The sequence below is a fragment of the Petaurus breviceps genome, unplaced genomic scaffold (assembly GCF_028583685.1).
Source record: "Petaurus breviceps papuanus isolate PSGF00001 unplaced genomic scaffold, PetGlider_PUasm1.0 90887, whole genome shotgun sequence".
NCBI lineage: Eukaryota > Metazoa > Chordata > Mammalia > Diprotodontia > Petauridae > Petaurus > Petaurus breviceps.
Genome location: NW_027187370.1, coordinates 1,717,815 through 1,734,513, shown reverse-complemented (window position 1 = coordinate 1,734,513; position 16,699 = coordinate 1,717,815). Strand labels below are relative to the sequence as shown.

At 45.3% G+C, this 16,699-nt stretch overlaps 1 protein-coding gene across 3 annotated transcripts; it reads right to left on the bottom strand.

The window, feature by feature from the left end:
• Positions 1–116: 116 nt before the first annotated feature.
• ORMDL3 (ORMDL sphingolipid biosynthesis regulator 3) lies at positions 117–10,736 on the bottom strand. Of its 3 annotated transcripts, XM_069074255.1 has the most exons (5): positions 10,564–10,736; positions 9,192–9,244; positions 3,656–3,853; positions 2,480–2,631; positions 117–1,983 (listed from the first exon to the last, which is right to left on the bottom strand). In XM_069074255.1, the coding sequence occupies exons 3-5, from the start codon at positions 3,827–3,829 to the stop codon at positions 1,848–1,850; spliced, it is 462 nt and encodes a 153-aa protein (XP_068930356.1). In that variant the 5' UTR covers positions 3,830–3,853; positions 9,192–9,244; positions 10,564–10,736; the 3' UTR covers positions 117–1,847. The 3 variants fall into 3 exon arrangements, with proteins under 3 accessions (XP_068930356.1, XP_068930357.1, XP_068930358.1); XM_069074256.1 differs by lacking the exon at positions 9,192–9,244; XM_069074257.1 differs by lacking the exons at positions 9,192–9,244; positions 10,564–10,736 and adding an exon at positions 5,138–5,197.
• Positions 10,737–16,699: the final 5,963 nt, after the last annotated feature.

Sequence of the window (16,699 nt, the reverse complement as noted above, 5' to 3'; positions counted from 1 at the left end):
ATCTGCACTGAGCACCATGCCAGGTGATGTGAGGTTAAAAAAATTAGATAAGACTTGGCCCATGCCCCCTTATTACCCACCTTGAACACCCACCACCAGGATAGAGACCAAGCAAATGGAGGACAGAAACACACTGCCTTTTATTTGCTTCTTTCAGAATACTGTACAAAGGGAGTAAAAATTCTATTCACACTGTCTTAGAAAGGTTTTGAGTTGAAAGTTCCCTATAATACATGGGATGGGGGTTGTGAGGGAGGGGGAACAAGAGGCAGAGAACAAGGCATAGTTATCACCCCTCTTCCCTCCAGAAGGCGTCTCAGAACACACAGGATCCTGTACACAAGTACAGACGTGCACATGTGTACAGAAACATGCATGTGTTCTCTCTTTCATCCCCTTTTTCTCCAAAGTAAAACTCCTCAATTTCCTCCTGGGCCCCACTTCTTTCCTCCTCTCAGTGGTCCAGCTACCAGGAAAAGAAGATATGGAGCAGTAGGCCATGCCTACCTGAAGAGTGCTAGCTCCAAATGACAGATGCCCTCAAGAGTGGGAAAAATAAGGGGCTATCCACCCATCCTTGCAACCTATGCTGTATGCCCAAAAGGACTCGGTCTCCAGCCAAGTGGCACTAGGAGGGAGATGAAGAAAGGTAGGCTGACTGAGGGGAGGGCACTCTTCTACTACCCAACCAGGGGCTATACTATCTGCCCCTCTCCTTATCCCATTTAATTTCCAAAGGCAGCAGCTGTATCTCAAAGGAAACCAGTACAGTGTGGGCTCTGTGCTCACTACCCTCCATGGACACTCATCAGTAGGACATCAGTCCTTTGAGGACTCACATATTCCTCCGCCTCAACACTATAGCCCAACCATGAGCTACTAACCAAGGGGATGGGCTCAACCTTGTCCCTTCACCTCCACACCCCACATTGAGCAGATGACTTCTCTCCTCCTCTCCTCAAAACTGGCTCAAGAACTAAGAACCAAGAGAAGGGGCCTCCATTTCTAACTCTCCTTTCTGCTTTTTGCTCCTCTCCAGCTACTTGCCATCCTGACTTCTTCTCCACACACACAACCCCCAGTCCCACCCTAGGCTAAGACAGAACTTTGGGCTCTTCCCACTTTGGGGACTAAGCTACCCCTGATTCCTTGCCCACTCACACAGTACCTTCCCCACTCCCAAGTGCTTAAACACCTTTTCCTAGACCTTTTGTGTACCTAATGGACTTGACTTGGTGATGAGACAGACATTGTTCTGCCCTGAAAGGTAGAATCGCATGCATAGACTCATACGTGTTTCTCTCTCTCTCTCTCTCTCTCTCTCTCTCACACACACACACACACACACACACACACACTCTCTCTCTCTCTCTCTCTCTCTCTCTCTCTCTCTGAGTGTCAACCAAGATAATTAAAGTGAAATATTATCTAGAGGCTGTACCATTTCCTCTGCCCCCTGCCCAGGGGGGTTAAAGTGCATTGGCCAGAGTTACAGTGAATGCATGGGGTTTCCCAACATTCTCTGTCCCTCCTCAGCCCAAGTAGCTGGGCCCACTGAAGTACCACACAACCCCTCCCACATTTATTCTCTATTCAAATGGGAAAAATCCAAAAGGGAACAAAGTCACTGAGAGGGGAGGGGGGAATGGGGAGAACCCCCCTCTCTAACCCCACTAAAGGCTACTCCATTTTGACTACTGGGGAGAGGGGTGGAGGAAGCAAGGGGAAAGGAGAGCTTTAACTAGGCCCATAGGCTCAACACCAGTCTCTGGGCATCTGCATGGAGGCCCCCTTCATCTTCATCTCCTCAGATTCCCCTAGATCAGGGTAAGGAGGGGGCTGGGCCCTCAGTATTTATTAATCCCAAAAATCCGAACGCCATGGAGCTGAGGCAGCTTGGGTATCAGCACACTCATCAGAGACACTGTGTTGAGGATGAAGTGAAGCTGGTCGTACTTTGTATAGAAGCTGGTTAGGAAATACCTGATTGGGAAAAAGAATGAAAGGTATAAGGCCCTGACATCCTTCACTCCCAGAGATGAAAGAAGGTGAACAAAAGGTGACTGGATTTCTGAATTGTTAGTGAGGATGGAGGGTAAGGCCCCCAAATCTCTGGTAGTTACTGAGGGCCCCTCAAGGTCCATTGTCCCTTCTATACATCATCCTCTTACCTCCTCTTGGCCCGTGAGTCAATCTCATGAGAGGTTAATGGTTAAGACACAGTAAATAAAGAGCTCTACTCCAGGGGGAAAGAGTCTAATGGTCAGTAAAGTCTCTGCTCCAGTTCCCTCAATCTTTCAAAATGGGCTCCCTACCTCTTTTTCTCAAGGCCTATTACAGAGCTAAAACAGCAGAAGGAAAAAGGAACTATATAATGCCAGGTCCTAAAGAGCCAATATTGCATCATTCTATTCAGAAGAGCTACCCTGGCTATGTCTAAGATAACATTAAGCACCAATCCCATACCCTGGACACTCACAGCACAATTGGTGTGATGGTCAGGAACTTGCGGGAGGCCGTGAACTGTACACCATAGTCCATCTGTTCCCAGTGAGTAAGCAGCCGTGCCTTACCCTGGTCAGGCGTCTCAAAGGGTGTTCCCTTTACCGTATGTAGAAAGATGTACATACCCTGGAAGAGGGAGACTTATATCAGAGCCTCTTGGAGATTCTACATAAAGGAGTTAATCACACACACACACACACACACACACACACACACACACACACTCCCTCCCTCTCTTTCTCTCTCTCTCTCTCTCTCTCTCTCTCTCTCTCCCCCACCACCCACAAGCTAAAGACAATCTGGGAAGAAGGCCATGAGGATAACAGTTCAGTCCTTCTGCCAGTACTAGGCCACGGGCTATAGGCCAAGGGGCAAAGACTATGTAACTGAGAGACTGGCAACAAAGAAAAAGCTGAACCCTAGAGGATGACTCCACGTCTGGGTAAGAGGGCAGGGGAGGGCAGTCACAGCTCTATTCAAAGTGCATAAGAGGAGAGGGGAACAACATGAGCAATGCAGACAGCCTGATCCTGTCCTCCCTGATGTTGGCTAGGGAGCAGCTTCTCACAGGAACCAAAGAGAGATGGGTTCCTGTCCCTCATCTCTTTCAAAATGGGCAGAGGTCTAAGCTCCCCAGCAGATGATACCACATTAAATCTGGTTCGGTGATTTAGGTTGGTGAGGAATGGCCAGAGAAGAAGGGAATCAAAAAGGGAGAACAGACACAGATTCTAGCCCAAGAAAGTGATTGATTAAAAATAGTGGGGGAAAGGGACCAACACAGGGCCAAGAGCAGGGGCCTCCTGGTTAGCCACTATCCTGGCGCTCAGTTCAGCTTTCAGTGGCTTTCTTGTTCTGTGTTACCATCCCTATGTATTTGTTTTATCACAAATCTCTCCTAGGTATCTGTACAGCTGTAAGGGAGAGGATACTTAAAGATAAGGAGCTGAGGAGATGACCACAACTACCATAAGAACCAAGTCAGAGCCCAGTCATTTGTTTAGCAGTAGGTAAGAAAACACCTGGGGCTGTCCCCATGACAGCCAGCTGGACAGCACAGCCAAAGCACATCTGGAACAGTCAGCATATCTGAGTCATGCCAGGAATACAACCAATATAATCAGGAGCGGGACATAGGAAGGATCCTCACCATGTTGTGGATGAGGTTGGTGAGGGTCCAGACGACTGGGACGCTGACAAAAGGAATACTGAGCAGCACAACGTGGAGGAGCCCGATGGCCAACACGTACGACAGCCAGATGCCCCGACTGTTCATCACCCTCGTGTTGGGGTTGACCTCACTGTGCGCCGTGCCCACATTCATCTTGCCGCCCCTGGGGCCGCCGCTCTGAAACCAGTACACAGGGGTTTGAAGGGAGACACAGGCTCAGACATTTGTTCTGGACTCTTCTAGCACAAGACTCAAGTTCTCTTGAAGAGAGGTAGGAGGCTGGATAACTCTGATAGATCCAGATTCTCCCCCAAGAAAGGTAGCATAAAAGGTTCTTCCTTTCCCCTGACTAGAGGCTCCCTTCTATTCACCTGGTTAATTTCTAAGCCTGAGGAAGGAAGAGAAGAGAAATCAATATGGACTCAGTTTGCTATTTCATACTGCAAGGTAGAGATAAACAATGCCCCCACTCAACCCATCCGTCCCCCACTGGGACAAGTCCTTTGGGAAGTCAGGAGCCAGAAGCAGCTGGAAATGTCATTCCCAAGTCCTCTGACCTCTCCCCACAGGCAGAGGAGGAATCAGGAACAAAATGCAGCAGGAATCTACAAAGGAAGACCAATTCCCTGTAGTCCACCCCCCCCCCCATCAGAATGGAAATAATCTGTTCTTCATAAAACTGCAGAAGGAAAAGAGAGGGCCAAGGACACTCTAAGAACCCTCCCTCTCGTCCTAATCTCCACCTTAACCATTCTGATGGCAGCACAATCGGAACCCCAACTTTAAGGCTGCCCCTGTATCTCAGGGATGACCTGTGCCTCCTTTCTTCTCCTCCTCCTGTCCCAACTCCCACCCCATGGGATACAGGATTAGAAGGAAGAGTGGGAGGATCAGACCTGTAGGGGCCAGCAGCATAAGTATCTCTTGCTAGTAACTTCTCCACAAGTCATTCCCCAAACTGATAAATGCATGCTGCTCTCACCACAAAAGGCATTAATGTATGGTTAAGAGAGCAGCAAGGAGGGGCGGCTAGGTGGTGCAGTGAGTAAAGCGCCACCCCGAGTTCATTTCTGGCCTCAGACACTTCACACACACACACACACACACACACACACACACACACTCTCGCGCGCGCACCATGTAACCTTGGGCAAGTTACTTAACCCCAACTGCCCTCCAAAAAAGGCAAAAAAAAAAAAAAAAAAGAGAGAGAGAGAGCGGCAAGGCAAAGACAATTTCCAATGAGACCCTGCTCCTGACTCTCTACCCCACGAATTGGGGGACCCAGATAGGATGCCCAACCCATCTAGATGTGCTATTTTCCCTTTAAAGAAATTCTCTGGATGCCACCAACTCTGAGGTCAAGCCTTAAAGACAAGACACCCCTCCAGCACTACCACTTCCAACTTTCCTAATTCGAAGCAGAAAAGAAAGGGAGCTTCCTGGCCAGTATCCACCAACCTTCTTCTTGGGCCTGGGGCCATCATGAACACAAAGCCATCCCTCTTCAATCCTTCCTCCCTCTGCTGCCCCTCCTAATTCTGGTTTGCCTCTCCAATGCGAAAGAGGTGGTACCTTTTCACACCATTTGTCATTTCCACATTCACTGTAGGAGCCCAACAAGTTCTCCTGCTTCACAGGCCATTCCAACTGGCACAGGAGTTGGAAAAAACCAAGTCAATGCATCCAGAAGCCAGTTTACTTTCCAGAGGGGCTAAGGAACAAGTGCAACAGGAAGACCCTTTTTTTTTTCAGTGGAGTAAACATGTTCAAAGAAGTATTAAGTATGAGATCAACAAAGCATACAGAGTCACATATATATATATATATATATGAATAAATAAAACGAAGTGACTTTCCCAGCCTAGGCCCCTCGCTGAGCTCCTCCCAACTCCTGATCTCTGGGCCTCAGCCTTCTCCGCGGTCCTGTTCCTATTGCTCCATCCAGGAAAGTACTTCTCTTCAGTTTCCACCCTTCATTCACCTTGACCCTTTCTTCCCAGTCTCTGGTTCACCTCAAAGAGCCTGTCATTTGTTTTCTGTCTGTTAAAGTCACCATGGGGGCTCTCTTGCCCCTGCATGGCTGTTCCTGTTTCCCTGATGACTTTAGCATCCTGGTGGAAGAGGGAGCAGATAAAATCGCCCCCTGGCTAGAGGAATTTTTCCTCTGCTGAGGAAGGGAGGGGCTGACAGTAAAGCCCATTTGAGACCTTGGGGGTGCCTATAAAGACCACAAGACTTTTTCCTAAAGCAATGGTCTCATATCTCTTGAGGACATAGGGGGACAAGTAAGGTACTTCCAAGGAATATTACCCCAACCACACAGTCCAAGTGTGAACTTGACCCATTTCCTCATCCAACAGAGTTGATCAGCTCTAAGAGGCAGAAGATTATCTTTGCCCAGAGTTCCTACACTGTCAGGAGTCAGATATCTTGGGTATTAGCCTCTAAATTTGCTAAGACATTTAGGGCAAACCTCCCAACACATCACTTTCCGAGGCCTATGGCTTTAAGATCTCAAGAGAAACCTTCATTCTACATAACAAACACATATCCACATGGGAATACAAAGTCCAAGGAAGTTTGGCCCCAGAGTGAAACCTGGATAAGTTAAGCTTCCAGGGGGACTAATCACTACAGACTATTAAACCTGGTAATTAAGCCAAACAAGAATACAAGAAGCTAGAAAACTAGAAGTAGCTCAGTTGTTTACTGGCCCAGGCATGGGAGTAGGAGGGTGGAATAAAGGTGAATGTGTGTTATTCCCCAGACAAGGTACTTCTGGGGCAATTTGATTCATAAGAACCAATATCCAGGGAGTCACTGATTCCTATTACCTTTAGAATTCTGGTTGTGATCATCTACTCACTGCCTAGTCATCAGGGTTTTGTGATCCTAGGACCCCAAGTATCACGGAGAATAAAATGAATCCTCCTCCAGCAATGGGAAAGGAAAGAGCTACCAAGTTCTAATGACAATGAGAAAATGCAAAGAGACAAAGTCTATTCTAGGACTCTAAAATGCCCTAAGTCCCAGGAGACTCCTCACACACCCCTAGAGAATAACAGGAACACCAACAGCCCCTGGGATACTTCAAGATGAGGTCAAGAATGATTCTTGACCCCAGGCCCTCAGGATCCATAAAAGACTACCATTATCTTCCTTTACTTCAGTGTCTGAAGAGTAGGTCCTTCTCCTTCCCAAAGCCAAGCTTTCTACATGAACCCCTGATCCCATCCCCCTTTCTACCTCTCCTTGTTCTCTCTAATCTTCCATCTCTCCCTGTTGCCTACAAAACACATCCAAGTTTCGACCCTCATTTGATCCAACCACTCTGCCAGCTACAGCCTTAAGACTCTCTTTTCCTTCTCAGCTAAACTCCTTGAAAAAGCCATTCAGTGTCTGCACTGGCTCCCCTCTCACTCTCTTCTAAACAAGTCCTAAGCTATCTGGCTTCTGACCTCATCATTCAACTGAAACTTCTCTCTTTATAGTTGCCAAAGATCTCTATTAGCCAAATCTAACGTCCTCTTCTCAATCCTAATCCTTCTTAACTTCTCTTGCAGCATTTGACACTATTGATCACCACCTCCTCGGAATATTTTTTTAATCTCTAGGCTACCTAACCACTTCTCAGTCTCCTGTGCTACCTTTTTTATTTATTTCATACCCACTAACTGGGTATACCTCAAGGCTCAATCTTGAGCTCTCTTCTCTTCTGCCCCTATACTCTGACTTGGTGATCACATCATCTGCCATGAATTCAATTACTACCTCTATGCAGATGACTGCCAGATACTTATAGCCAGTCCTAGTCTCTCTTTTGAGTCCTGGTTCTGAATATTAACTCACCATGTCTAAAATACAACTCATTATCTTTTCTCCCTCAAGTCTATCTCTCTGCTTAACTCTCCTATTCTGCCTAGGGTACCACTATCCTTTCAGGAACACCAATTCACAACTTCAGTGTCCTCCTCAACTCACTCTCACTCATTCCACATATACGTTGCTAAATTGTCATTTCTCCGTAACATCTCAACATACATCTCATTCTCTCTACTCACACAGTTGCCACCTTAGCTCCCTCATCACCTCCCACCTCGACTATTACAACAGCATCCTAAATATTCTGTCTCCATATGGAGACTCCAATTCACCAATCCTCCACATATTTATGTAAAAGCGATTTTCCTAAAGAACAAAACTATCTCCCCTTTCCCCACTCCCCCTATATCAGTGGCTCCTATTCCCTCTAGGATCAAATGCAAACTCCTCTACCTGGCACAGAGCTCTGCACAACCTGGTTTCTTTCCTCTTTCCAGTCTCCTTTCACATTGTTCTCTCCATATACTCTACAATTCAGCCATACTGCTGCCCACAGAAGACACCATCTCCCATTTCTATGCCTTTGTACTGGCTGTTCCCCCATGTCCGCTATGCTCTTCCTCCTCCTCTCAGCATGCAGAGCTTCCTTCAAGACTCAGTCTAAACACCACCTCTGCAGGAAGCCTTTCCCAGTCCCCCCAGCTACTAGCAACTTCCCTTCTATGGGATCTTTATCTACTTTGTATGTATCTCATATGTAACTGTACATCTTGTCTTCCCCATTAAAACATAAACTCTTTCAGAACAATGAGTCTTTGCTTTTTCCCCTGTATCTCCAGGGCTTAGCATACATAGTCCCTGGCACACAGAAAGCACCTGTTGACTGATTAAGAGTAGGGAGAGGAAAAGGAGAGAACAGTAGCAATGACTGCCATTCCAGCTGTTATCTAAGTCCCAGTTTAATCCAGGTTGGGTAGCTCAATGGAATTCTCTATTGCAATATGTAGGTAATAGATATGAGAGGATAGAAACCACTAGGAGTCCCAGGGGATAGAAAAAAAGATGAACAGACAAGAGTCAGGGAGCCTTACATGCATACCTGATGTTAAAAAGCCCAACAATTCCCATAAATGAAATGGTAATCTAATAATATTTCCCATTTCTTTAGTCTAACTACTCCCAGAGACCACCAGCCAGGAGGAAAGAGGTTCTCTAAGGCCTGGGGTAAAAAGAAGTCCTATAATGTAGCTGCAGAGTCTCCACCAGCAACAGCATCTGAGAAGTTCTAGTCCTGTGGCTCTTTCATTTTGGTTTCATAACCTGATCTGTGCCAGACTACAGCCCAGGGCTGTTTTGTTAACCGCTCCCTTGCCAGACAACCCTTCCCAGAACATAAACCCTTTCCTTGCTGGACATCCAACCTGATACCAGGGTTAGATGATTGCAGTTTGGCAGCCACATAAGAATGCCCCAACACCTCAACCCCCCCTCTTCCTACACACAACCCTTCCACATATCCCAAGAGCAGCTAAGAAAGAAGCAGCCTTTAAAACAACCTGCCTACTCTTTGGAGGGGAAATTCAGACCTTTTCTTTGCCACCCAAGGGAGGAAATGTGAGTCCCCTCCAAGTAACTACCTCCCCGATCATGACCCTTTCCCCAGCTCTCTTGAGCCCCCTCTTCGACTCACCTCAGAGGCCGTTCCTTCCTCTCAGACTAGGAAACAGCTGCTTCAGTACCCAGCTAGAGGTAGGGGGAGGAGTTGAGGCAGAGAGAAGCAAGAGAAGGAGGAGGAGTTTTCAACTAAAACTGGGGATTTCAGAGCTAAGACCTCCCCACCACCACCTCACAGCAAGACACAGCTCTACAACTCAGACCCACCACTCAACTCCTGACTCTCCACTTCCTTCGCTGACTGTTCTACTCACCCTGACCCGGAAGTGGCCAAACCTTTATCTCCCAAAGAGCCCACTCCCTCCACTTTTTTGCACCTAAGTCCCCTCAGTCCCATTGTCCCGATTCCCCTCCCCCCTACCTAGGGTTTGTCGTGCACATGGACATCTCACCATCCAGTTGAGCCTTCTCTCCCCACCCCAGGGGAACCCCTATACACACAGATACCCCACCTATATACACAGGCATAGTGCCCCACTCGGCTGATCCCTCCCTTCCAGTCCCTCTATATACAAATCCTCTCTCCAATCACATATATACAGGAGCAAATCATCTCTCCATACCATCCCCACAAACTTTCTCTTCCATTCTCCCCAATACACAAGATCATAATCCCCTTTCCCAAGCAGGAACTTAATCCCATGACCCTTCATAAACAGGCCTGTTAACCCCTCTTCTCCTGACTCCTCACCCCAGCCTCTCATACATACATGCCTAGAATGCCTTGACAACAATCCCCCTTCCACACACGTGTCCATATCCTGAACCTCCAAAACCACTTCACACACAATCACACGCCCCCTCCCCTAACACCCTCCCCGCTGAGCTCATTACAATGCGCATACCCCCTCCCCGCCCTCTTCTCTCCCCTGACCACCCCTCTTACATATGCCCATGCCCACGCCCCCTCTTCTGATCCTTACACATAACACACACCCCTCCTGCGCCCACCCCTCTTCTCTGACCTCCTCTTTACACACACACACAAACACACGCCCCCTTGCTGACCCCTACACATGCGCACACACCCCCTCCAGATCCCTTTTCCCCCCCCCGCCTGCGCCTTGCCCCCCCCCCTGACCCCCCCCCCCCCCCCCCCCCCCCCCCCCCCCCCTGGCCATTGTGCAAGCCCGGCCAAAAGTGCCCCCCCCCCTTTTTGCCCCCCCTTGCACATGCGCACACCCCCTCTTCTGAACTCCCCTTCGGCCCACCCTTTGAACCCCTTTTTGTCTCACACCCTCCCCACCTTGAACATGCGTACACATATCCTGCCCAATCCTCTAGCTGAGGTCTTGCTACCCCCAGCCTGGACCCCAGACACCCTAGCTCCCTCTCAACCAACTGCTCCACTGCCCTTCCAGCCACCTCCAGCCACTGCCCTGCCTCACCTCACCACTCGGGGCCAGATGGTCAAGGAACCGGGGGCGGCGGGATGGAGGTGGCGGGCCAGGGACCGTGTCTTCTTTGAATAGTAGTAACTACCAGCAGCGACAGCGGTAAGAGGAACAGCAGCAACCCTGCTGGCAGAGTTTAGTGCGTCACCTGTCCTCGACGCCGTGACGTCACTGCTGGGCGCTCAGCCCGCGGCCTCCTAGGAGTTGTAGTTCTCCGTCCCACTACCTAGTCTCTCCAGGAAGTCACACCTTGACCCAATAGTAATTCCCCCAGCCACCTCCCCAGCTAGGGACCTGCCTCCTGACCCACAGGCTCGCTTATGCTTCCATCCAGATGGCCCTTTCTCTCGATGTAGAATCTAAATAATCACAAGAAAATCTGGTGTTTACACTAAAATGCTTTTTCTCTTTCCAATGCATTTTACATGCATTACTTTAACAGATCCTCAGATAATATTCTCTCCATTTTGACAGATGAAACCGAGAACTAGACAGGTAAACTGATTGTCCAAGGTCACAAAACTAATAGACCAGCCAGGGAGAGTAAAGTGGAACACAGGAAAGAGCACTGTATTTGGAGTCTGGGACCCTAGGTTCCAGAGTCATCTTTATTATTTAATGCCTATGTGACCTTGGGCAAGTTACTTTCTATTTCCTCATGTGTAAGATGAAGGGTTTCCAGTGCTTCTTAAACTGTGGGTCACTACCCCTATGGGGTTCTGTAATTGAATGTGGAGGTTGCAAAAAATTTGGCAACAGTAAAATGTTTCTGAATGCCAAAGGACCAAAAATTAATTCAAAGTCAAACACGTTCTGGCAGAGCTTACAAGTGTTGCATTAAGCAACTTCACTGCAGCCTTGGTTCTGAACACACAACATGTGTATTTTGCACTGTGCATGCTCTCACACCATGCAACAAACAACACCTGCCTCAGATTCAAGACTGTTGTACGTTATGAATTACAGTGGTTTTTTTACTGTACATACAAAGTTTTCTGCTCTTTCAGAAACATAATAGTTTAATTATGGAAAATAAAGACTTTTAATATTTTCCTCCCATCATTCCTCAGCATGCAAGTATATTTTTGGCTTGTATTGTGTTAGAACGTTTAACTTTAAAAATTGCTATTATTTCCTTTTTTTACAGAAACATAAGTGTTTAATTGCAGCAAAACAAAAGCCCTTTAATAATATTTCTCCACAATCGCCACTATATGTGTAAGTGTGAATATCAATTTTTTTAATTAAGCACAAATGTAATTTCATGCACTAAAGCAAGTATTTGAAAAGTTATTAGCAATATTTATTTATATTTTAGGACAAAATATTTTTCAGTTATGAATAAGTGGCTAAATTTAGACAGAAGAGGTAAAAGTACTGATGACAGTGCAGCAGGGTCTTTCATACCAGGTTGTAGTACAGTTAAGTTGACAAGAAAAAGAAATATGTCAAACCATTTTTGCAAAATAGATTTACTTCTAATAGTGATGATGGTATAGGAAAACTTCTTTGCTTAGTTTGTAATGAAGTTTTGGCTTCGGAGAGCTTAAACCAGACAAACTAAAATGACATCTTATTACCAAGCATGAAGCATACTGCAATAGACCAAAGGAATATTTGTAATGACTTTTAAAATCTTCAAATAAAGAAAAACAATGTTTTAAGAAATAGTTTACTGTCAATGAAAAGTATTCGCTTGCATCTTATGTTTATTTAATTGCAAAAACTAAAAAACCCTACTAGATAGGAGAAGATCTCATGTTACCTGCTGCTGTTAAAATGTCAGAAATAGTTCATGGAGAAAAGTATGGGGATGAAATTTGTAAAATTCCTTTATTGAATAATACTGTTTCCAAAAGAATTTCTGAAATTAGTAATGACCAATTCCAGCAGTTTATTACTAGGCTTAAGGGCAGCCCAAAGTTTGCAATTCAGTTCGATGAAACAACTGATATTTCTAAAATGGCACAGCTGTTGCTTTATGTAAGATATGTTTATGAAGGAAGCATATGTGAGAAATTACTGTTTTGTCACCCTTTGGAAGGGCACACAAAAGGGGAAGATATATATATATATATATCTTAAAGTTGATGAATTTTTCACAAATGAAGGTTTACAATGGAAAAATTGCCTTGGAATCTGTTACAGACTACAGATGGTGCTGGAGCAATGATGGGCAAGAATGTTGGATTTGTAGCAAAAGTCAAAGCTGATGGCAATGAACATATCACTTTTACTCACTGCATGATCCATCAGGAGGCACTCGAAGCCCCCAAAAAATCACCAGAGTTAGATGTTGTGCTTCAAGATACTATCAAACTTCCTTAAAAGCCATGCCCAAGGAGTCATTTGTTTTCAAATATTTGGAAAGACATGGACTCTAATTACAAATACTTATTAGTACATGCAGAAGGGGCTCTCAGGAGGGTAACGTTTAAACATTATTCAGTTATTGGAACTGAAAGATGAAGTTGTTATATTTTTGACTGAGCAGAAATTAGATTTTGTTCATTTTTTCCATAATGAATTATGGCCTTCAAAATGGTGTTGTTTTTCAGATATACTTGAAAAACTCCATGATTTTAACATGTCACTTCAAGGAAAAAAATCGTAACAGTTATGTTAAAAGATAAAATTGAAGGTTTTACTTAAAAAAGTTAACATGGAAGAATAGGGTGGAAAATGGTTCTTTAGAAATGTTTACAGCTACAGATGATTTTCTAATTGAAAATAACCTTCCCAAAGATTTAATTGTAAGAGTTATAATTGATCATCTGAAATACCTGGAGACACAGTTTCAGAAAAAGTTCCCTTCAAATTTTGATTCTGCAAAATTAAGTTGGGTTCATAAATCATACTCAACTGAAATAAAAAAAATCAGTCATTTGCCATTGATGGGGTGATGGTGATGAGTTATAGGGTAAATGATGAGGTATAGGGTTAGGGGTGCTTGAGACCCCAAAACACCAACATGCCCAGTCCTGCCGAATGAATTCAACTCTAGTCTTCTCTCAGCCAAAGAAAAGCAAAGTTTATTAAAAGTTTGCTTGTACTGGACACAGAGTAAGTCCGTGCTAGAAAATTCTATGGTGCTCTCACACCATATGGAGACAAGATGGGGTCTTATATACAGAAGCTTGTGGGAGGAATCTAGGAGTGGTCTAGAGGAGAAGTTTGGGGAGGGTCTTCAGGAGGAGTTAATGAGGTAAATGAGTGGTTAAGGGCAGGAAGTTGCTGAAGACTACCTGGAGATGACAGACAATGGAGGGCTAGGCTAGTAACCGAGGTTTGGGCCCAGCCACAATGTAAGGCTTACGGCCTCATGCAAATGCTTCATCAAATGGGATGATTCAATCAGAGTTCAAGGGGGTTCCCAGAGCCTGCACCTCATCAACGGGACCTAGATCTGTAAAAGGAAAAGATCATGTCTTTGAAAGCAACCCTGTCCCTGAATTTTACCATACATTTCAGCAGCCCGGATCGCTGGCCTTGCCCAAGGCATCTGGCTCACCCCAGCCCACCTAGATCACTTAATTTGTTTACTTGGCATTCCTTTCACTGAGACTCTTGGCCTACCCCAGACTATTTTCATATAAAACTACTCCTTAAAAAAAAATTTAATTTACTTGATAGTCTTTTCACAGATTCACCTGGTCCACCCCAGACTACTTACCACTCCTTAATCCCATCCAGATCCTTTCACTATCCCTTTTTGTATATAAGCATCAGTCTCACCCCCTTAAGTTGCAGGTCCACTAGGAACCCTGCCAGTTCCTATTGGCCTTACAATAAACCGCCCCTTGACTGAAAGAAGGTTTGAGTGCATGAGTGAATTAATTCTGGACAGATGCCACTCTGTACCCTGAAATTTTGTGGTTCCCAACAGCCCCAAACTGCATCACCATTAAAAGTTCAAGAAGAATTTGAGTTATCAAGCAACACAAGTTTAAAACTTGAGTTTCCTAAAAAATCACTAAATTGGGGCAGCCAGCAGTGAGACCCAGGATTGTTTCCGGCCTCAAATACTTGGCATCCACACAAAAAATAACTGGCCATGTAAACTTGACCAAGTTACTTAACCCCAATTGCTTTTTAAAAAAAAATCACTAAGTGAATTTTGTCTCTGGATTAGGACAAAATTTCTAACAATTTCTGAAATGGCCCTAAACAAACTTCTGCCATTTTGTACTACAGTGTTCTCAACATTGACAATTAAAATCAAAATATCAATCAATTCTAGAAAACATTGAAGATGCTCTATGTCCTGCAGTATCAAATATTCTGTCAAGTTTCAATACTTTATGTAAAAATAAACATGCACATCCATCTCAGTATGAAAATTTGCTTTTATCCTTTAATAAATGGTAAAACTATATGTATACCAAAGAATTGTTTTAAAATAAAGTTCTTAATGATTTATTATCAGTAAATGTTTGATTTGTATACTTATTTTATATACCTACATACCTGATGGGGTATGGGCTCTGGGAGCCCCCTTGAGCTCTCCTTGAGTCGTTGAGGTACAGACTCTGGGAACCTCCCTTGGACTCTAGATTAAATCATCCCATTTGATGAGACATTTGCATGAGGCAATAAGCCTTACATTGTAGCTGAGCCCAAGCCTCTGTTCCTAGACTTCCCACACTCAGTTACTAGACTTCCCAGTCAAAGTGTTGATCCACCCTTGAACTGGCCTAGCCCACCACTGTTTGTTGGTCTCCAGGTGGCCTCCATCGACTTCCCACCCTTAATCACTCATTGACCTCATTAACTTCTCCTGAAGACCCTCCCCAAACTCTTCCCCTAGACCTCCCCTAGATTCCTCCCACAACCTTCTATATATAAAACCCCATTCTGTCTTCATGTTTGTGAGAGCACTATAGAATTTTCTAGTACAGACTTACTGTGTGTCTAATGCAAGCAAACTTTTAATAAACTTTACATTTCTTTGGCTAAGAGAAGACTTGAGTCGAATTCATTTGGCAGGACTTGGCATGTTGGTATTTTGGGGTCTCCAGAGCAACCCTAACTCTATTAGTGGGTAACCTCTTCATTTTTATGGTTCCCTGATACTGGAAACACTGCTAATCTCAAGTTCTTCTCCAGACAGGACTGGAAGGTACTTAAGCCTCTCTCTTTCCTTAGTACCTTGGAAATGCAGTTTTGTTTTGCTTTGCTTTGTGGTTTTTTTGTGTGTGGGTGTGTTTTTTGGGCCTGACCTCTCAGGTCCTGTTAGGTCAGACAGCTAGGAGGCTTTTTTGTGCTCAGCCTGAGCTCAGGTTTTCGGTCCTGTTTGGTTATTTTGGAGAACATTGGCATTTTCAAAGTTTCTGAAGAATGGAAGATAAGGACAGATGCCCCATCTAGAAGTATAAGCCATATTCTTTCAATTCTCTTGGTGCTAGGGAACTGAGAAAACTTCAGGTACTTTTTTGTGGGGTTTTTTTGTTTGTTTTTCAAGGCTTACTCTCAAACCTTCCTTTATGGAGGAAGGGACTTCTAGGCCCTATGCCTGTAGCTCCCAAAAGTTCACCTTTGGGTTGTCTTTTACAACATTGGAAAACATTCAGTTTCTCTGGAGATCTTAAAAAGGAGAAGTTGAGGGGTTTTTTTTTGCAACCCTGTTTGGCCTAGGTATAGCCTAGAAGACAATGAATCGATGGCCTGTTTTGGGGACTTTAGAAGCAGAGAAGGAAGATGGATCGAAGTTCCCTACTTAATGGCTTTTGATGAACTTTCTTAGAACAAGGTTCTCAGGAAAGACTGTGAAATACTTGAAGCTAGAGCAACTCCTGCTCAGGTCACTGAGGCAGCTCCAGCAGCCCCTTCTGCTGCACCCCAACCCTTTTCTCCTTGGTTCCCCTTCCCTTTTCCTCTAGCCCAACACCCCTCATTTCCTGTCTCCTACACCATCCATATCTCCTACCCTGAATCTCCCAGCATGGCCCCTCTCCCCTCAGGGACCCCTGCTCAGGTCCCAGCCACTGGTCAGACTGAAGTGCCTTCCTTTATGTCTCCTCCCCACTCAGCTCTCAGGCCCTACCCCTGAGGCACAGTGATAGAGGTATCTCCTCTTCTGACCCCTTCTACTCCTCATGTGCCCTACTCCTCATGTGCCGGCTGACTTTCC

What these genes read in the sequence shown, in the direction of transcription:
- ORMDL3 (XM_069074255.1), bottom strand. Translation starts at nt 3,829, where the DNA reads ATGAATGTGGGCACGGCGCACAGTGAGGTCAACCCCAACACGAGGGTG. An exon ending in CCAACCTCATCCACAACATG is followed by an intron (nt 2,632 to 3,655) that starts GTGAGGATCCTT and finishes TCCCTCTTCCAG; the next exon opens with GGTATGTACATCTTTCTACA. An exon ending in ACCATCACACCAATTGTGCT is followed by an intron (nt 1,984 to 2,479) that starts GTGAGTGTCCAG and finishes TTTCCCAATCAG; the next exon opens with GTATTTCCTAACCAGCTTCT.